The sequence below is a fragment of the Phascolarctos cinereus genome, unplaced genomic scaffold, assembly GCF_003287225.1.
Source record: "Phascolarctos cinereus isolate Bilbo 61053 unplaced genomic scaffold, phaCin_HiC Scaffold_5;HRSCAF=322, whole genome shotgun sequence".
Taxonomy (NCBI): domain Eukaryota; kingdom Metazoa; phylum Chordata; class Mammalia; order Diprotodontia; family Phascolarctidae; genus Phascolarctos; species Phascolarctos cinereus.
In genome coordinates, this window is record NW_027555958.1 from 58,607,386 (window position 1) to 58,628,821 (window position 21,436).

General features: G+C 42.7%; 1 protein-coding gene across 4 annotated transcripts in view; it reads right to left on the reverse strand.

Moving 5' to 3' along the window:
• Positions 1-5,588: 5,588 nt before the first annotated feature.
• AHCYL1 (adenosylhomocysteinase like 1) overlaps positions 5,589-21,436 on the reverse strand; it is a 47,093-nt gene continuing 31,245 nt past the window's right edge. The window contains exons 3-18 of one of the 4 annotated variants that reach the window (XM_021000916.2): positions 17,547-17,690; positions 16,871-16,969; positions 16,355-16,455; positions 15,759-15,861; positions 15,096-15,190; positions 14,413-14,519; positions 13,860-13,976; positions 13,313-13,376; positions 12,111-12,199; positions 11,611-11,681; positions 10,975-11,069; positions 10,768-10,866; positions 10,311-10,379; positions 9,767-9,845; positions 8,016-8,136; positions 5,589-7,628 (exon numbers count right to left, since the gene is read on the reverse strand). In XM_021000916.2, coding sequence (XP_020856575.1) covers positions 7,622-7,628; positions 8,016-8,136; positions 9,767-9,845; positions 10,311-10,379; positions 10,768-10,866; positions 10,975-11,069; positions 11,611-11,681; positions 12,111-12,199; positions 13,313-13,376; positions 13,860-13,976; positions 14,413-14,519; positions 15,096-15,190; positions 15,759-15,861; positions 16,355-16,455; positions 16,871-16,969; positions 17,547-17,690 — 1,460 coding nt within the window. In that variant the 3' untranslated portion in view covers positions 5,589-7,621. Of the gene's footprint in view, positions 7,629-8,011; positions 8,137-9,766; positions 9,846-10,310; positions 10,380-10,767; positions 10,867-10,974; positions 11,070-11,610; positions 11,682-12,110; positions 12,200-13,312; positions 13,377-13,859; positions 13,977-14,412; positions 14,520-15,095; positions 15,191-15,758; positions 15,862-16,354; positions 16,456-16,870; positions 16,970-17,546; positions 17,691-21,436 lie in introns of those variants that run through there. The other 3 variants (XM_021000923.2, XM_078154975.1, XM_021000931.2) reach the window with 3 other exon arrangements.

Genomic DNA, 21,436 nt, shown 5'->3' on the forward strand with positions numbered 1-21,436 from the left:
AGTTGCTTAAAAAAAAAAGGGCCAACTTGCACTGGACTTTTTTTGGTGTTTTGGTTTTTTTTTTTGGGGGGGAATTCCCCATACCAAGGAAATGACACACCCAGTCCCTGTCCCTATCCCCTAACAGGTAAAAAAGTCTGTCCTCTAGGTACTTTCGATCAATGAGGGCTGTTGCCTTTTCCAATGAAAACACAGGTCTGGTCCCTACCCTAGGTCCTGAGGGAATACAGAGGTGAATATTAGGAGATAACATGGGCATACACAAACAAAACACATAAAAGATAATGCCCTCCCTTCCCCTACACAGTTAGCAGGGGAGATTTGCCAGCCTAACTGAAGTTCCAAGGTGCCCTGAAGGAGAGATAAGATGAATCATATGCACGAACCATCACCACCTTGACCACCACCTTCCCTCAGATCCTGATGGGAACAGTCCAGGGCCTCTGAACCTAATAGCCAAGGGAATTAGTAATGCCTCCAGCCACTCCTGTGGAGATACGGCTTGGCAAGTGTTCCTGTAGGTACTACAGTCAGAGATATTGAAGACCCCAAAAATAAAGTAATTGTCACCAAAATCTTTGATCCTTTCCAATAGTTCAACATCAGAAAATAATGTGGTATTATCAATAGAAATGACATTTTTTAAACAGGCATTACCTGTTTTTGCGGAAGCACCTTGAGAAGCATGGGATCGTTCCACTGACTTGCTGTTGAAGTTTTTGTGTTCTATCCCCCAATAGTACGTAAGCTCTATGAGAAAAAAGGCCTGTGTCTCACTTTTCTATTTATACCCCCAGTGCTTTGCTTAAAAAAAAAACCAAGTGCTTAAAAATACTTTATTCATTCATTTACCAACAGCTGTCAAGAATGGCTTGTTGTGAGAGGCTCCATTTGAGCACCCATATAAACTAGGAATTCTCAGAGACAGGTGAGGAAAGAGTACATTGTAGGCATGAAGGACAGTGAGATGGGAGAAAAAGAAAGATGTGGGTAGATGTAGTGTTGTATGTGAGAAACAAGACCATTTTGGCTGAACCAGAGAGTTGGACAAGGAGACTAATATATGGTAGGTTGGGGCCAAGTTGGAAAGGATTTCAAATGGTAAATGAAGAAGTTTGACCCTGGAAGTAATAGGGAGTCTTAGACATAATAAAAGAGTGTAATGACGTGGTTAGACCTATCTACTACTTTGGCAGTTATGTGGAAGATGGATGGAGCGGAAATAATCTGAAGCAGGATGTTAGATTATTACAATAATCCAGGCTAGAGATGAGGAGCCTAAATTGTTTCGTGAATGATGGGACATTGTGGGATAGAAATGACAAAATCAGCAACTGGCTGGATCTCCAATATCCTTTCCAATTCAAAATCTCATGATCTCTCTCCTTTTCTTCTCTCTCCCCCCTTCCAATTGCCAAGAATATAGCCTGTGAAGCCCCACCAACACTTCTTCTAGGCTGGCGCCCAAGCAAAACTGACGACCAGGATGAAGGATTTGGTTGGAAAAGGGAGAGGACTTCATAAGGTTCGATGTTTACATAAACATGAAAATCACATGCAGATTGGCATTTTGGTTCTGGTATCAACAGATGATACACTTAATTGTAATAGGCCTGCTTCCATTCCCTGGGAAATGACCCAACACAAATATATATTCTCTCCAAATCTGTAAGAGTCAAGCTTTATCAAAACTTGAGTCACCTCTCTCCTCATCCAAGCACATCCATGAGCATTTGAAGGTCCACTGACTTGTGTTCTCTAAAGCTCTTTGCTAAGACAAACTCATGACCCAGGTATCTATCACATAGCTTCTTCCAAATGAACGATACTGATTCAGGAAGTTAAGGAAAATTCTTCTAGAATATAACTTCATACAATAGATTCATAGATTTAGAGCTAACAGGACCTAGTCCAACCAGTATGTTTCAGTTTCCTTATGTGTAAAGTGAAAGGTTTCTACTATGACTTTCTAAGGAGCCCTCCAGCTCTAAAATGAGGATATACTGCATTTCTTGTGCCATTAGATTGCTCTAGGGTTCCTTCTAGATCCAAACCCTGTGATAGTAATGGGACAAGTGCCTAGTTCCAAGACCAGAGACTGGTTGCCTTGGTAATATGAAAGTTCATCACCTGTACTGAGTGACCTTGTCCTGGAGGAATTAGAATGCAGGCTGGGGGGGGGGTGCGCCAGATCACCATTACCTCTGGGCCAGAGATTTGAGAGGCTCCACTCACTCCTAAGAGAAGTAGGAGGTGCAGCTTACTGAAAGAAGGGTCTGCTCACCTTAACTGTGAGCAAATATAACAAGTGGCTCTATGTGACTTATTTTTTATGAATGAGGCAGTCTGTTTTGATCTTTTTCAATGCCAGATTGATCTATGATCCTGCCAAATGTCTCATAACAATTGATAAGGAATGAAAATAAAATAAAGTTCATAAACTTCTGGTTAGCAGCATCATCTCCTTGCAGGAGGGACACAATATTACTAATGCATTTATAGCAAAAGTTTGTGGAGGGCAGAGAAGGCATATTCCATTAATAAGCACAGCATGCTGAAAAAGCCACCTAGTCTAAAGGTTTGTTTCCTCATGGAATAATTTGAGTCCTAGTATCATTTCTGACAGCCCTTAACTCTGATCTAAGACAGTATAAGTTTAACAGGACAGGATGACCCCTTTGATTCTCCCCAGTTGGTTAATTGGGTGGCAGAGTTGGCCTTGATGCCCTGCCCAGATGTCAAAGGATACAGGACATTCCCAACTCAGAGAATAGTAAGGGATGGGAAACCATGGATTATTCCCTGGAACACCTAAGCCATGGTGACCTGAGGTGAAGGGCCTTGGTAAGGGGTTGCCTGGTGAAGCCCAGGGTGGATGAAGAGGGATAACTGGGAATGATGGCGATGCAACACATTCCTACTGTCTTCCCAGTTACCTTGGTTTCTCACTAGACTAAGAATAGCCGACTCTTTCTGCTTCGTTTTCAAATAACCGACAAAAGAGTGAAAGGGCGCCATCTGGTGGATTTCCTCGCTGGCAGCAGCACAGAACCAGTTCCTGGAACTTTATCTAAGCCAGCACAAGTTGACAAGGGACCCACTTGGGGCAGGAACAGAAACCACTGACAACATTATCTACTCTGGCACCAACTCCTCTCATCAGGGACCAGTGAGGCACTTTAGGTTGCTGTTCAGCGCCAAAGACATGGGAATCATCTTGAACCCTACTCTTGGTTACTCTCTAGAGATGACTCTTTTCTTCCTACCACCCTTCACTCTCCATGTTCTATCTTCCACGTGGCTCTGCAGCTACTGTACCTTCAAATCCAGACCTCCAGAAACCATGCCACAGAGAAGACAAACCAGTCAGTTTTGGAACTCCCAGTTACTCTGTCAAAAAGCATTAAGTGCTTACTTACTATGTGCCAAGCACTTGTGCTGAGTATTGTACAAAGGCCCCTGCTATCAGGGAGGTCACACTTTAACAGTTAGAGGAGACAACATGCAAATATTATGTACATACAAGATGTGAACAGTCAGGGCGAAGACATTAACAGTTGAGGGGGTGGGGGTGGAGAGGGAAGGACCTCTTGCACTTGTCTTTTTTGAGCTGTGTTGACGGAAGCCTAGGAATCGGGAGGCAGAAGCCAGGGAGAGCATTGCAGGAAGGAGGAAGAACCAGTGAAAAGGCATGGAGCTGGGAGACAAGTGTCATGTTCCAGGAACAGCAAGAAGGCCGGTGCAGTAGGATCATACAGTGTGTAACAAGATGGGAAATGTCAGGTTGGAAAGGGCTTTAAATGCCAAACAGATTGCTTTATATTTGATCCCAGAGGTAAAAAAGGAACCACTCGAGTTTACCGAATAGGAACTGCTCAGTATTGAGGATGGCATGGTCAGGCCTGATTACTAAAGCAAAACCGCCCCTATCCCTTCCCCCCAGCCAAGATCCTGCCATAGCATTTCCTCCTGCTTTCCACCTCTTACTCTGGGCCTCATTTTCAAATCACTATTACCACTGATTTGGGAAAGGCCACGAAAATCAACTGTCCTATGGCTCCACTCTACAGCAGTGATTCCCCAGACTAAGATATCTTCCCTTAGCTACCACTCCCACATGTATACCTTTCCCCACAGAAGTTTTAAGATACTACAGGTTCCAAATAGCAACTTTCCCAAGAGTCCCATTTACAAGCCACCCACCCCTAGAGCTATAAGCACTACATGCCAAACTGAAAAAGGGGGTCAGATACAACGGGTTCTTTTATTTTTGAAGGTGGAGATAGTGATTTTCACTCTCATTCTTCACCTCAAGTTTCAACTAAAGTGATGTTTCCTAAAGTGGTCTCACTGCCTCCAGACTCTAGCCTCTCCCAGCCACCCCACACACACATCCCAGTAGATTAATATTCTTTCAGTGCTACTATAATCGTGACACTCACTGCTGGGTTCAAGATGCTTCAATTGTTACACTGCTTACTAAATAAAAGCTCTAGCCCACGCTTCAAGCATTTGAAAGCCTCCACAATCTGAACCCAGCTTGACCTTCCAGCTTCACTTCCCACCGTTCCCTAACACAACCCTAATATTCCAGGCCAGTGGTGTTCAAAGTGTGGTCCCTAGAGTCCAGAAAGTCTCTGAGACCCAAGAGGTTAAAATGTTCTAAATAATACTAAGACGCCATTTGCCTATTTCCTTTCCCAATCACCTATCTGTGTGAAGTGGGATTTTCTTACACTTCAACCAAAACAATGTATCACAGCAGACAATGCAAAAGCAGATGAGAATCCAACTTTCTTCTATTAAGCACAACATTAAAAAGATCTGCAAAAATATACAAAACAATGCCACTCTTCTCATTAAATTTCCTGGTTTTGGAAGGTTATTTTTCACAAAATATATAATTTATGTTCACATGCAACGGAGCTATTATTTTAAAATTTTCATCATTTTAATTTATAACATGGTAAATATTGACAGATATGACCCACTTACATAAAAGGACTCTGGAGTATTCCGTGATTTTTAAGAGTATGAAGGAGTTCTGAAACCAAAAATGTTAAGAACCACTGCCCTAGGCAAAGACCTGGGCTGTAGTCTCAGCTCCATCATTTAAATAGAGAGGTGATTTTGAACAAACCGCAAGCTCTATAAGCCTCAAAGACTGGCAATGTAGGCCTCACGTGGTCCCCTGCCAGTGGCTGGGAGGACAAAAACAGTGGGCATCATCTCTGCCTCTGTGCTGATGATACTGATCCTGCTACTCTTGGTGCCAGAGATGGACATTTCCCCAACTCCCAATGGCCTGACCTGCTCCTTCCTTCTCTGTATTCTACTGCATTTAGTTGAAAGCATTCATAATTGCCTTATCTCAAAGACATTATCGAGTTTTATTTTCCCTACTTCTTCCTTATCTCCTTGAGGATGGAGACCCATATCTTATAGTGCTTCAATTCCTCTGTAGCACCCTGGTCATTGCAGGACAGCAATCAATATCTGGCAAATGTGGTTTTGACAAATGACTCTATTCAAGTAACAAGTTATAAAGAACCTTTGTGTTCCCACAAAGAAAGAGGCAGATTACCAAGAATTTTCTAATCGACTTTAATGATTATTGCTTATCTGCAAGGATTAATATTGCATTCATTAAAAATCATTCATATACAAAATAAACCTATTCCACCCAGGTTGCTCTCCACCTGCTCCCTCTGATCTAAGACACCTCATTCCATAACGTCCTTTGTTACATGGCTTGAACAGAGATGGAGCCCTTATCTAATATTCCTATTGACGCAGTAATAGATATGGGAGCAGGGAAGTAAGCCAGAGGGTAGCATGAACCTGGGCTATTTCCCTCCAACAGGGAAAGTCAGTGGGGACACTGATGGTCAGAATACCTCCTAATGCGGGTGGTGGTCTGTTCTCTTTGGAAGAACAGACACAAACTGGGTCTGCCTTAGGAAAATGGGGCTCTGATATCTATGGAGAAGAAAACATGATCACACTAAAAAAGGATTGAATGTGGTAAAAAGGAAGAGGAGAGGAAAAGGAGAAATATTTTGGCATGAGGCACTATCTCCTGATAGGAAGGAACAACTTGGAAGCTTTCTTTTCTTGTGTTCCTGATTGTAATTTCTGTCTCTCTGGTCATCAGCAATAGAGAAATCAAAGACCTAAATTCCCAATACCAACATATGAACCAGCTCAATAGTACCATTGTTCAAAGCTAGTTGAGGGTGATTAGGATTTTGAACAAGTATGTACTTAAAAGCTACTGGAGCCCAAAGCTCAGTTTACCATGCAGAGACACTAGCAAGCTGGGTGTGTGGTTTAAGGATGTATTTCTCTGGTGCTTCAGAAAACTGCTCTGTGGGTACGAGCCAAGACCTACTAGCCGTATTCCTTGCCCTGAAGGAACGTACTTTGAATGCACAGACCTTGATTTCCTTTTGCTGGATGCACCAATGTGAATGTCAGACTAATCTCAACACAGCCTGAGGCTGCACACATGTCACTCCCTCATCCCAGCTTCATCTACTCATTTTTTCCCCACTGCCACTACCCCAGATATGTTCAGGGACAGATGTGCAGCTGACCAGGGACACAGCCTCTAAAAGCAATTCAGGGCTTTATTCTGAGTGACTGTTTAATAAATTTGCCTTCAGCACAAGCAATACAGTGGAAGAGCTGATGGAATGAGTAGCTATGGCCCCAATTTACTGACACTGTAAAACTGTGGGCTTGAAACAAAGAGGCCTCCCCATGGAGTCAGCCCAGCAGCTGATTAGACATGGCTCTGCACCCTCCCTATCAGGTGTCTAAAGGAGAAAGAGGGACTGGCACCTACCAAGTGCCAAACAATTCCACAAGTGTTAATTCTAAAAATTTTCTTAAAAAAAAATTGTACAACAGAAACTGGTATTGAAAGAGAAAATTTCAGTTGAGACAGGTGCAGTCTGGCTAAAAACTAGAATCAGAAGGTGCCCTGGGAGTGGAGGAGGACGTGCGCTGGTCTGGGTGGGCAGCTGGGCTTTGAACAGGCATCCACTCGCCAGCACTCCTCTGAACCAGTGATGGTGCCTTGCACAAGCAACAGGGCCTTCAACTTCTGAGGGAAATCAACAAACATGCACACAGCCTACATCTCACCTACCCAGCTGGGAAGTACCGCCTTTGCTCCTCCAACAGTTGTGAAGAAGCCCTGATTCAGCAGCTAAGAAATGGGCTCTTTTAAGGCAATTTAGACATTGCAGATTGTTCCACATAGAAAAGAGTACCTTAGTGTTTTCTGTTATTAAGGTACCCCATTAAGACTAAGGTGCCCCAGGATGGGTAAAGGTAACTATAGGAAAGTATCACCCCTCCTAGCTAGGAAAATGAATTCCTTCTGTAGTGACTAGGGTAAGAAATCTTGAACCCTCAGTTTCATCTGTAAAGCTAGGAAACAAATCCCTGTGCGGTTTAGCGAGCTTAGACAGACAAAGACATGAGAAAAAGAGTATTAAACCACAGCGAAAAGAAATTCAAGAAAAGAGTAAAATGAAAATAAAAGTTATTTTAAAAAATATTTCTTTAAAAGTTATGTGGTTCTGTGTGGACTGGTCCTCTGCAATATGGTCCATCAGTATCTGCAATAAAAGGAGATTAATTGGTCAGTTCTTGCCTTTCATCTGAGAAAATTCAAGAAGAGGCTGACTCCAGTATACTTCCCACTCTCTTCAACAGCTCAAGTTAGAAATGCTTACCTAATTAGGAAGACTCACTCCTCCTTTAGCATTTTTCTCTTTCACCAATACCTATTTCTGATAATACAACCTAGGACTCTAACTGCCTCCTACTTTACTTACACCATTTGAGCTAAGATTCCTTGCCTACTTCAGAAGCAGAGTTCTTGCATCCTTGCCAACTAGGCCCATTATATGGTCTTCAGTTAAAATGGCCCACCTTTTCAACGGGCTACACTTGGAGAGGGGCTTATTTCACTTCCCCTCTGGCCCTTTCTCTCTCAAGGTTACCTGTAATAATTGGGCTTGAATGGCCCATTTTTGTTGAGTCCCAGATATTTTGCTTGGTCATCTGTCAGCTCTGTCAGGTGGGCGTCAAATGAAGGCAGGTGCAAACTGGCCACATATTCATCTAGGAAGAGCAAAGAAGGATGCTTAACAGGCTGGCTGCTTCAGGCAAGGACCTTGAGCTACAGCCTCACCTTCCAGTGCTCCTGACTCCTCCCCCTGGCAGGCTTTGAGGAAGCAGCTGGTGGGTGTAACTTAACTACAGTGTAAACCGTTCATCTGTTCCTTACTTAAAAATAGCCATGGAGATTGTTGGCTAAACTGTTGGATTAGTGGAGCTTGAAGTCCACCAAAACACCCACCTTTTCAGATGCATGTTATAACAATAATATCTAGCCATATCTCCCCAATCTGTATGTAAATTTCAATCTCTGAAACTTTTTTTTTCTTAAAGAACAGCCTTAACCTCAAGTCACTCAGGCTCTCATAGACTGCCGATAATAGGTCCCAGGCTAAGCCCTACTTGGTCACTGTTTGGCCATTATCGTCTTAGAACGAATATAAACTGCATTTGTTTCAGTTTTGGTCAAAAGGTCCAAGGCTCTTCCCTTTCCAGATCTGGTTTTTTTGGGGGGTTTTGTTTTGTTTTTAAAGAGGCCATTTTTTGCCTCATTTCTTAACTGCTGAAAAAGGATAGCCTCAGTCAAACTAAGACCCAAAGATCTTAGCTTGAAAAGGCCAAGGTCCCCCACTGCATCCTGAGCCACCTCCAGGTGTTCTGATCTCTGTCTGGCCACTGGATCCAGATGGCTCCAGAGGAGAAGGTGAGGCTGGTGGCTTTGCACAGCACTCCCTCACTTCAATCCAATTCACCTGCATGCCAAGTCACAGTCCTCTTCAAGAATGAAGGACAAATAGCAAGCAACAGCAGCAGTCAATCTGTACTTGTGAAGTGTATCTTTTTGAACCCAAGTCTAACATAACATTCTACATGTATCCCTATTAAATTTCATCTGACTAGATCTGGCCTGTTATTCTAGCATGTTTTGGATACTGGCTGACAGCTAAAGTGCTAACAACTATTTTGGTGTCCTCTGCCTACTGAATAAACATGTCACCTATACCTTTATGAGAGTGACAGATAAAACTATTGAACAGCTTACAGCCCAAGGGCTGACCCCTGGGGCACTCCACTGAAGATTAGTCGTTTATCTTGTAACTTCCTAACATCAAACCATTAATGATTAGTCTTTGGTTTTGATTCTGACAGTACTAATAATTTAATCCATTTCTTTCCATCCTGTCCTCGGGAATAACTCATGAAATTTGTTCAATGTTTTGCTAAAATCTAAGTAAACTATATCTTTAGCATTCTATCATCTACTAGGATAGTACCCCTCTCAAGAAGGAAATGAAATTAGTTTACCTTGTGCAGTGACATCCATTAAAGTCAATAATAATTTAAAATTTATATAAAGTTTCATGATTTACAAAGCACTTTCCTCACATCATTCCTAAGTCAAGTAATGCTGATTATTTCCCCCTCATTTCACAAATGAGGAAACAAAGGCCCAGAGTAGTTAAGAGATTTACTTGAGGAAACACCATTATAAAGGGCTAGTAGAGCCAGGCCATGAGCTCACCTCTCCTGACTCCAGGCCCAAGTTGCTGCCCTCATAAGGACAATTTGGAATATAATGCGATGACACAGATGGCTAGACAGTCTGGACAAATCCCTGCTGTTTTGCACTCACCCATCTTCTTGGGCAGCAAGTACACATCCTGTTTGTAGCGTCCTTCTGGAGCATTATAGAGTTCTATCAGAGCCAAGGCCTGTCATGGATAAAACGGGAAAAGATGAAAAAAAAAAACCCAGGTTTTGCATTGGAGCATTAGCCTAGGCTAATACGAATTTATAAGAAGTTCTATTTGGTAGGGTTTTTCAATGCACTGGCCTCAAATGTGCTGGATTATCAGCCAATACTACATGACCAAGGTCTATTTAACCCTAAGCAAAAGTTAAAGAGGAAACAAAACTCTGCACAGCCCCTGTGTTTTTCAAATAGACACCAAGCACTAATTCTGCCTGGTTGAGTTTTCCTGTCTCCTTTAGGAGAGCATTTGAGATTATCCCTTGTTTAGTGATGATTTGAGAAGAACTCCAGAAGAGGCACGTGGTAGAGACTGTAGTTCAAAAGCCTGTTCAAAGATTAGTACAACTTCCCCTATGGTTATAAGAACTCTATCTTGTTCTATTAATCCCAGTATTAGGAGAAGGCAAGGCCTCTAATGACATACCTGGGTAGTAGCTGTGATGGAAAGAACAAAAGTGGGAACTGTTGAACAGCTCAGGTTAAGCAGGCGACCCTGAAAATGCATCAAGAAGTAGAGGACAATGGGGAGATCAGTTCTATTGCTATTCTTGGTTGTAAATTCAGGTGACATAGGGGCCTGCCTATTATTGGACAGGATTCAGAGCCTCTCTAGACTCAGCATGAAGAAAAGCCAAGTATGCTGTTCTAATCTAAGTTCTAGGTTCCTGTCCCCCTTTCTCCACCCCCACCCTCTACACCCCAGTCCCTAATGCCTAGTGCTTTGTAAATAAACCTGGGTCCAAGGAGGTTAAAGAGCAAGAGTTGGTTAACAGCTTTCTCCAGAATATCAAATTCAACTATAGACAATCATTAAAAGTCCCATCACTTTGTCTTTATCCTCTTGCCATACACACATCTTTCCATCCCTTCTGGAAGAATACCTCTGCCAGGAGGACAACACGTTTGCCATCTGGCCAGATCACATGGTCCACCTGAGATCGAACTCTCTCCCATGTCAATTCCGGTGTCCGGAGGCTCGTCTGAAAGGGAGAGAACAAACTGAACTGTAGATATGAAGCAAAAGAAGAAAGTGGAAACGAATGTCTAATTCAGTGGCCACCCAGGATCAAATGAAAGAAGAGCCTTACCACATCAATTTCGGTATTGGAGTGGCCCATGTTGCACACAATGCAGCTATTCTTCATTCGGTCCAAGTGTTCCCGGGTCACTACATTTTTATTTCCTGAAGAGAAGAAAAGAGAGACTGGGATAAAGGTACCAATGGAAAGGTGGAATGGTACTGGCATTAGCTATGGCATGGAGTATTCGGATATTTAGGAGAAAAAGGGACCTCTAGGTTTGGTTATAAGGCTAAGCAGGCTAAAGAAGCCGGCAGGGAGCCAAAGCTTCCCCATTCTTTATAAGTCCTGTTGACCCAGTTTTTAGTTCAAAAGAGCATAAAACCAAACATGGGCCTCGCTTGCCTTATACAAGTTTCAAATGCCAGACCACGTCTCAGACTTTGCTTCTTCTTCTAGGTCAGCAGTTCTCAAACTTTTTGGTCTCAAGACTTTTTTTACACTTAAAAATTATTAAGGATCTTCAAGAGCTTTAGTTTATGTGGATTTATCTATCAATATTTACTATATTAAAAACTAAAATGTCTTAGCAGAATTATGAAAATAGGTCTTGGGGACCCCTCAGGGTCCCTAGACCACAGTTTTAAGAACCCATGCTATAAGTTCTAAGCCCTCCTACCCACACCCATAAGCGTCTACATCTACCTGTACAAGTTATCACCACATCCACTTGTCGAATGACTTCATTTAACTTCACCACCCGGAACCCATCCATACTGGAAGAAGAAAGAGAGGGATGAGCAAGCAAGCAGGCAGTGATTGAGAAGCCAGGCCACTCAAATGTGAGACTCAGTCACATGTAGAGTCGGCTTTAGTCTTACCTTCCCAGTGATCACACACAACAAGCTATGCTGACCTAGTGCCTGTCCTTCTGAAATAACCCAAGACTCTAATGTGAGCAAAAGAAAGACCAAAGACCCTGGAATCAAGGGATAGTTTACCTCGAGACTATGATGGCAAGGCTGCACAAAAGGCTTAATAATTATTAGACTAGCCAAAGATTTCCAAAACGTGCCCTCTACATTCCTTCTGGGTTCCCTTCAGTATGAATGATATTATCAACTTACAGGGCCAGAGGATCCACAGATAAACACTTACATGAGGGATCTAGTACTAAATTGGGTGACATGATCACTGTTCCTTACCAGGCCTGAAGAGCACAAATAGGGTCAATCTCTGTGATGTAGACTATTGCTCCGAGGGCCTTCAGAGCAGCACAACATCCCTTTCCCACCTGCAAAGCAAGAGAAAGAAATTGGACTCTCACACCTCCAAGCCCGAAGTGTTCAGAAAGGGTTAGCTTCTTGGTGGATGGGACTCAGCCCTCCTGAAGGCCTTCAACTGAATTTAATCTAGAGAACGAAACAGAGCAGAAGTGAATGCAGAGTACACTGTACGTTCCATGCAAAGCCAGAAATTTATACCAGCATCAGAATGCCTAGAAGGGTTAAAAATAAGCAAGGAAACAGTGGGGAGATGGGGGGAGGGAATTATTAGGTGAACCAGGCCAAGGTCAGGCATTCACAATCTTATCTCTCACTCCATAAAAATCTGCAAGCTCTTACTCCAGAGATTATGACCTTAATTATTATGACTACCAATTTTTTTTTACCATAATATCACCAAGATCACCGCATGGGGATGAGGACAGGAACAAAAAATAAGGGAACGCGATTCCTGACTACATGAATAAGACAGATATTTACTCTGTCAAGGTGAACAATTCTTAGAGAGATAAGCCCTCTTGGTAAGTCATAATAGTGATTATTATTCCCCCCCCAAGAGTTCAGAATCTCCAGTGCATCCTTAGTTTTTGTTTCTTAAAAAGGCTAGCTCATAAAATTGTACTTTGGGCAAAGCACAGGTTTTCTGTGACTTACAAAGAAAAAAAAAAGCCCACAACAGTGATTTGTTCCATTTGAGACAATTGGCTCCAATCTGTTCCACTCTGAATTTAGACTTTTACTCCACACAGCCATTAATGAGCTACCAGTGTGGCTAAAATGGAGTCATTTGAACCAGAACTAATAAAAAGCTACTGTCACTAAGGAACAGGATGGAGACATTCCACTCCATTCCCCACCCTGCTCATAAGCCAAGTGAGGTATACCAATTTTGCAAGCCTATCTACTTGGGGTAAAAAAGTCCTTTGCAAATGAGGAAAACATTATCTAAAAGCTCATGCAAAGCCCAATCAGCATTAATTCTAGAGAGACTCCTCTATTTTGCATAAATTTCTGTAAGACAAGTTTCATTACAGGAGTGTGTAAAGGACAAGACAGCAGCTAGCAGGCAGAACTGGGGGAGAGGGAAGTTCAAAGAAGGCTGCCAAAGCCCAGCTAGTTACCTCGCCATACCCACACACCACCACTTGTTTTCCTCCAAACATCACATCTGTGGTCCTCTTGAGGCTATGGAAAAAAGATGAAAGCTCCATTCAAACACTGCTAATTCAAATGCAATCCCTCTGTGCACCTTTCATATTTAGGGGAGCCTTACAGGCTCGGGGTGCCTCAGGTAAAGGACCCCAAACTGCTGTCTCTTTAAATGGGATTTATAGACACCTGCCCAAAGTCAAGGAAAGCAATAAAAAGTCAGACAAGGTAAAGAAAGGTTGCTGTTGTCACTTGTACCAAGTGACAGGATCACAAGACTGTGAGCTGGAAAAGAGACTGGACACCATCTAGTCAAACCCTTTTGTTTCCAGATGAGGAAGCTGAAGTCAAGTGAGGTAAAAGGACTTTCTTGTGGCTCTCAGAGCAGGTGGCAGCATAAGGCTTCACCTGCACCTGGGCCTGATCCTCTGACCCCAAACCCAGGGCCTTTCCAATGATAGCTTCAAGATCTCTCTCCTCCTCTTCCTCATAGGTTTGATACTTGCAGTCTCTACTCACCCATCCAAAATGGACTCTCGGCAGCAGTACAAGTTATCAAACTTCTGTTTGGTAACAGAGTCGTTGACATTCATGGCTGGAACACAGAGCTTGCCAGCTTTGGAGAGCTGGTATAGCCTAAGAGGAGAAGAAATCACAAACACAAATTAACGGAATGAAAATGAAATGTGGGAACAACTGCATTAACTCCCTTCCAAGCCCAGCCCTACCCTTCTCACCCCTACTTCCCAAGGATTTAGCAAACAAAAGCCTATTCCTTGCCTTCCCTCACTTATAACTTTTAGAGAAAGGCTTAGAGAAGCTTACTTCTCTATAAAAGTGATGCCATTTCCCTAGACTCACCTGATTCAAGGGGAGGAAAAAAATGATCATAACTGCAAGCAACCTTTTTCTAGGGCCCCCCATCTTTCGAAAATGAAAAGTCAAGAGTCAGCCTTTGGCTAGTGAAAACGTTCACAACCTCCGCTACAGGCTTAACACACAGCCCAGCAGAAATGACATAGGAACTTGCTGAGGCAAAGGCAAGAGGGGCAACTACCCCAGAGGCTGTTACCTGTGCACACCAGTCACGCTCTCCTCCACAATGCCTCGGATCTTCTTAAACACGTTTGGGTACTTCTTATAAACCCAGTGAGTTAAGTCTCCCCCATCATCCAGGATCTACAGAACAGCCAGAAGACTTCTATGGGCATTCAGGCTGCTAACGCTGGGGGAACTTTGGACCCACTTTCTGAACCAACAGTGAGTCCTACAGTGGCCTCTTACATAGGGAAGATATAGTTGGCCTTGTTGACACAAAAAGGACCACAACCAAGGATTCCCAGGCTCTGGGTCTTAGTTCCAAAACTGGACAGTGGGCTTTTCACAACTTATTTTTCCCTAAGACCTGAAGTATACAGAATTCTTTAAGGCAACAAGAGAGCTTGTGAAGCAGGAAGAAAAGCCAGATCCATGCTCCAAAAGATATCTCTGAGTAATTTCCTCTCGTTTCCCATCTGTTATTTCTGAGTCAGAAGCATCTAGCTACTCCCTCTTCTTCCCCTAACTCTATGCCCAGCCTTCAGACCCTTCCTTGACAACTGGCAAATTAAACACTTTAAAAGGAACAGTCAATGGACACGACAAAACATCTAGAACATATTCAGTAATGGGAGTCATGTTTCGAGGAAAGAGGAAAGGAGAAATGCAACAGCTTCTCCAGAGGCCAGAAAGGAAACACTTCTGTGTGCTTTTTACCATGTTGGCTTGCCAACCATCCATGTTCACACAGCGGTCAATGCACCACCAGAAGTCATCCTCTGACTCCCCCTTCCACGCAAACACTGCAACACCTGGAAAGAAGTAAACACAATTAGTTCTTTTTTTTCTGGTTAAATTTCCCCAGACCCGTGGGAAGAGCAAGAGCCCTAAGGTAACAATTATCTGGAGAGACTAGAAAGCCAAAGGTGCCAAACTACCACTGTGAGTCTGGCAATGACTTTGGTGAAAGGATAGAGACATTTGAGTCCAAGCATTTTAAGATCCTGAGAAAGTTGTTACAAAATGAAGAACATCTGACTTCTAAACACCACAAGATTGAAATAAAGGCAGAAATACTTCTCCAAGTAAGGAACCTGCTAAATCAATGAATGCCTGAATAACTGGCAGTCCATGTGAAATGGTGATGTCCCTTCAAAGGGAGGTCCACAATTAGGCACAACTCTAGGATTTGTTTAAGAATAACTCTACATTAGGGATGGACAAGAGACTAAAATTTCCCCTTCTCAAACCTTATCAAAATCCTTCCATAATTAAACCATAAGACAGTTCTGTTTCTTTCCTTCTGAGCTGCTTACAAGAAATTATGCTTAGGCATCTTTCTGGGGCAAAGATGTTTTGTATAAAACATGACCAACTTACCAGCTTCTGCCAATGCAGCCGCAACCTCATTCTGAGTGGAGTAGATGTTGCAGGCAGACCAACGACACTGAGCCCCTAGGGCACAGAGTGTCTCAATCAACACCTGTGCACACAGGTAAGAAAACACAGTGAGAAATGGGGGACCATGACAGAGTGGCATGCAAAAGATATCAAGAGGCCACCCACAAACTCTGATGCAACAATTGCTAAACAGAAATAAAAGAATACAAACCAGGTGGCAAAGGGATACTTTATACAAAAGATACATTCCTTCAAAGTATAAATCAAGTACTATTTTTAAAATGCATCAAGGGACCTTCCTTGCTATGTAAAGGAATAATATGGAAACTCCTTTAACATCTTTGCTTTGTAAACTCAACTCTTCATAGTTGGTATACATAAAGTAAGTTACACTTATATAAACAAAGGTTTTGATACCTACAGAAAACCCAATCCTTCAGTAACAGAAAGGTAATACCTAATAAAGATGAGATGGAGATGGAAGAATCTGTGCTAAATGCTAGCCACAGCACATCTCTTTTCTCTCTCTACTTTGTTATGAGGCTCCTTCCATTTCCCCCAATGTATTTACTCACTGCAGTCTGGGCCGTGATGTGTGTACAGCCCACTATTTTAGCACCAGCCAAGGGCTTCTCCCCCTGAGCACGTTTCCTGAGTGAAATCAGAGCAGACATGTCTGTGAAAGAACAGAGATTTGAGCTAGGACTGCACTAGGGATCTCACCAATACTGCTAGAATGCACTTTGAGGCAGTCAGGTTCACACATTGAAGACCCATTATGGAAAGTCCAGTTGAGGCCAGGTAGCAGAAGGCAGAGAAGCACCAAGCACATTCCCACAATGATTACAGACTACAAGTGATGAGGCTGGCAGAGCTAGAGTGAGCGAGTTATCACAGAAGCACCTGGAAATTGATCTCCTGCACTCCTTCAAGCACTAGGTAGCACACAGTGGCTCCCAGCTAGATGACAAACAGAAGTAGCAGATTTTCAAAACTGGTGAAACTAGAGATATTCTGGTTGCTCATTTTGGGAAAAATGATGAGTTTGGCTAATGATATCATATACAAATCAGACCAAGAAGAGACTTCACCCTCAGCTGAAGCGACTTGCTTCTGCTTTTCCATGCTCTGTCTCACCCCATCGTGGAGGTCTCTTTGGTTCCCCGACTCCCTCCCTGTATAGAATATGCCTGAAATGTGAAATTAATACAAGGATAACTCAAGACTTCCTTGGTGAGCTAACCTGAAACAGAGGGTTCAATTGATTAGACTTTGGCCACTTACGGCTGTTCCAGGAGAGGGTGCTGCAGCCACCCAAGATGCTTCAGTCCACCACACTCTAACTTAAAGCTTACTTCCCTCACATAATTGAGGGTGGACGCTTCTAGGAAACTTTCTCACACTGGAAGTTTCATTGACTGTTTACCTCTGTGGGACCCTGTAGAACTAGTCACAGTATGGTTAAGTAGGCTCTTTACTGAGCTGATACACAGTAGGGTCAGATCACCAAGAGTGATGCTGCCAGGAAGAAAAAGGTATTCAAATGTGACTACTATGTGCTAAGGAAAAAAAAAAAGGGAGAGAGCAAGAGGATGACGCCCCACCTAAACTCAAGGGTTGCTCTGGCAGCCAAGCATGCTGCATTTCCCCCAGGTATCTTCAGATTAGCTTCATGCCACTAACTGGCTCAGAGACTCTTACACCCAAGAAGTGGTTGTTTCTAAGTCCCAAACCCAGCAGATTCTTCGACCCTCTTCCTTTCTTTACCTTGTTCGGCAATCTCAATCTCCCGGCGCCCAAATTCTGCTTGTTTGATATTCTTCACACAAAAATTGCTGCTGCCCTTGGAGTTGGTTTGTTGCTTCTCTCTTGGGGAAACCTCATCATCGGAGCTGTCTGTATAGGATGCAGCTAAAGCCAAGGAGGAAAGAAATGACAACAGGACAATCTCAATGGTTCCAAACTCAACACAAGCCAGCTACCTGAGGGACTATCAGTAAGGCCAGCAGACAAGTTTCACATTCATTCTCACTTCCAGAGCTCAGAACTACTGTCTATCTATTCATTTGGCTGTCATCCCACCTACCTTGATGTCCCTTTGGCCTTAGTGCCATCACTATCAAACCACTGCAATTTCTTCACTCCAACACCTCCAAAGGGCTCAAAGTAATGTAATACTTGCTGCCAATTCTGATAATGAACAGGTCTGGCAGAGTCACAGGAAATAATTCAGTACAAACAAAAGCAATAGCATTTTCCTAAAGAGGAAAATTGTGCATGGAAGCAATGAAATCTTAATAGGGATTACAGAAGGTTGTGTTCAAAGGATACAATGAGGAGAAAAATGAGACAGAAGACATATAGGTTAGGTTCTATTGACAGTCTTGGAAAAAGTTAAATGAGTTTGTTTACAGGGAATTGGTGAGGATAAGCTAAAAGGGTATCTCTTTTCAGGTACAGATACCAGACAAACCACAATTACCTCTTTCCCCTTTGAATCTCAGAACACTTCCCTTAACCCTTCCTCTGCCACTAGCCCTCTCTCCCTTGACTTATGACTGCACACAACGATCTGTGTCTGGTCCAGTGTCCCTTCAGTCTCATCTGAATGCCAGGAATCTTCCACATTCAACTTATCACTGGACCACACTTCTGTCCTCTAACAGCTCTTTAACTGTCTTTAACACTACTAGCTACCCATTGTACAGAATGTCTTCTCTTCAGCACCGCATCTTCTACCACCACTGGGCCCACTGTCTCTCCTAGAATCAGCTGAACTTGCCTAATGTTATGTGAATCTGTTTCTGCAGATGCCCTTACTCATGGAAGCCTTCATCCTTCAAACAGCCTTTTGATTTAATTCACAGAACATTTACAAAGCACCTGAGAACAAGGCACTCAGCAAAGGCTAAGGTAAAAAGAGAAAAAAAAGTGAGCCTCTGACTCTGAGGAATTCCTAATCTAATGAGGACAAACGAATAACAGAAAAGGCAGAGTGGGATGGGGCAAAATGCCTCAAGACCAAGTACTCTAGGAAAATTTGAGTAAGATGAAATCAAGGAAGGTTTCGCAAGGGAGGCAGTGACTGAGCTGGTTCCCAAATGAAGAAAAGGATTTTAAGAACAGAGATGTATATTCTAGGAATAAGGTAAATGGGTGAGCGGCTAGCAATTCAGTATGTTCATACCAGTAGAACAGACAGACCAGACTGATACCTTACTATAACAGTTCAGCTTGGGAATCCACTTTTTTAAAAGCCATATACTGAATAAATAGGAAAGGGGGTCACAGTGACTGTATTAATAATAATAATAATAATAATAATAATAATAATTTTGTATAGCACTGTGTGTCTTACGTGCTAAGCTCTTTATAAATGTTATCTTATTTGATCTTCACAACAACCTGTGAGATAAGTGCTATTATTATCCCCATTTTATATATGTGAAAATTGAGGCAAGTCAGGGCTAAGTGACTTGTCTAGGGTCACACAGCTAATAAGGGTCTGAGGCCAAATTTAAAATTTGAACTCACTCAGGTCTTCCTGACCCCAGGCCCAGCCCTTTGTGCACAATAACTGTGGGTCGTGACCCACAGTTTAAAAAGTGCTGAAGGGGTCAAGAACAGATAAAGTTTAAGAAGCCCTGCACTGTGGCATCACCATGGTCAGCTTATCCTCCCAAGACAGCCTTCTTTTTTCCGATGGTGACTTGCCAGCCATGCCTTCTCTCTTTGCCTCCACATTTCCAGCACCAACAATAACGAGGAAGCAGCTTTGCCTAGTTACCATTTGCTGTGCAAAGGTCAGGCGTTATTAAGAAGGTAACAATTTAGTTACCAGGCTGCTGTGACCATTAAATGAGATAAGGGTGAATGGCTACAATACCGGAGGGGTGTGAAGGACTGGAGCAACTGCAGTGGGGAAAAGCCTGCTGGGCAGGCACCACCCCTCACTGGGAAGAGTGTGCCCAAGGAAGTGGTGATAACGGATGCTTAATAATGGCTGCAAAATAAATATAATTTATATTTATATAGATATATCTATGTAAGATATTTTATAGCTTTCAAAACTATAAAATACATTATTCTAATAAATACAAACATACCATAAATACTATGTTTGTAAGGTACTTTATAGTTTTAAAGACATACAGAGGTCCACAATTGTGTCTATCTCTTCACCTTCTATTCAAGTCCTCAACTCTTTGCAATATGGTTTTTTTATCCCACCACTGAAAGAAAATGTTCTCTCCAAGGCTGCTAACGATTTTTTAAATCCCATAGCCTTTTCTCAAAACTAGAGCACCGTCACCTGATCACCACTTTCCAGCTCCTGAATGCCCTTTTCTCTCAAGGTAAGAGGGACACGATCGCCTCTTATTTTCCTTCCTACCTTGATTACCTTTTCAGTGTCTTTTGCAGGATCACCCTCCATGCTCCACCCCCTTGTGCGGAGGTATATCTCAGGGCTCTAGCCTGGGCCCTCCTTTTCTCCCTTTTCACTAACTTTCTTGGGTTATGCCATCAGTTCATAATGGATTCAACTATTAGCTCTGTACAAATGACTCCCAAATCTATATACTGAGCCTTCATCTCTCTCCTGAACTGTAGTCCTCCTACCCCAACTGCCTTCAAGACTTCCTGACCTGAAGTCGTGTAGGCATCTGAAACTCAACATGTCCAAAACGGACTCCTTCCCTTAAAATCATCCCCCCTCTTAACTCCCCTGCCAGTTTCTGTCTAAAATACTCCCAATCTTCCCCGTCACTCAGGTTCACAACCTAAGAGTCATTCTTGATTATTCACTCTCCCTCCCTCCCCCAACCCCCCCCCCCCAGCCAATTGTCCTCCTCCTTGTTAACCTATACAACCTCCCATCTTCTCACCCTGGGCCCCTGAACAGACTGCCCTCCAGGCCTCGACTTTTCTCCCATCCTCACCAGTGGGCTCAGAATCTCTAGTTTACTATGAAATTCAGCTCAAGTCCTCTCTTTACAAGAGGCTCTTCTAACTGCTGATGCCCTTCCTTCCCCCTGCCTCCAACCATTATTTTGCATTTCTTTTGGACATATTTCCTATTTAATTATATTGTTACATGTTGCTTTCTTCTAGTAGAATTTAAGCTCCTTGAGGTCAAGGACTGTTCATTTTGTCTTTATATTCCCAATACCTAGAGCAGTGCCTGATGGATAACCAATGCTTGTTGAATTAAATTAAAAAACAAGTCACAGGAAATCCTTCCTTCCTTCCGTCCGTCCTGACTGGCAGATCAGGGAAATGCCAGACATACCTTGATTTCAATAAGGCATTTGACAAAGTCCTTCATGATATTTTTATGGACAAATTGGAGAGCTATAAGCAGGATAATATAGTTAGAGAAGGATTCAGAACACTTTGGTTAATCACCCAAAGAGTGAGGATTAATAAGCCCATGTTGATCTGAGGGAATGTCTGCAGCAGAATGCCCTCAGGGCTTTACTTTTAGCACTGTTCTATTTTTATCAGTATCTTTAATGAAGACAAATATATCATGGTTATCAAATGTACAGAAGATGAAAAGCTTAAAGGGATATTTAATAAAACAGATGACACTTGGGAACCAAGATCTATCTACATGGGCTGGAATAATGGGCTGAATTTAATAAGGTGAAAATCAA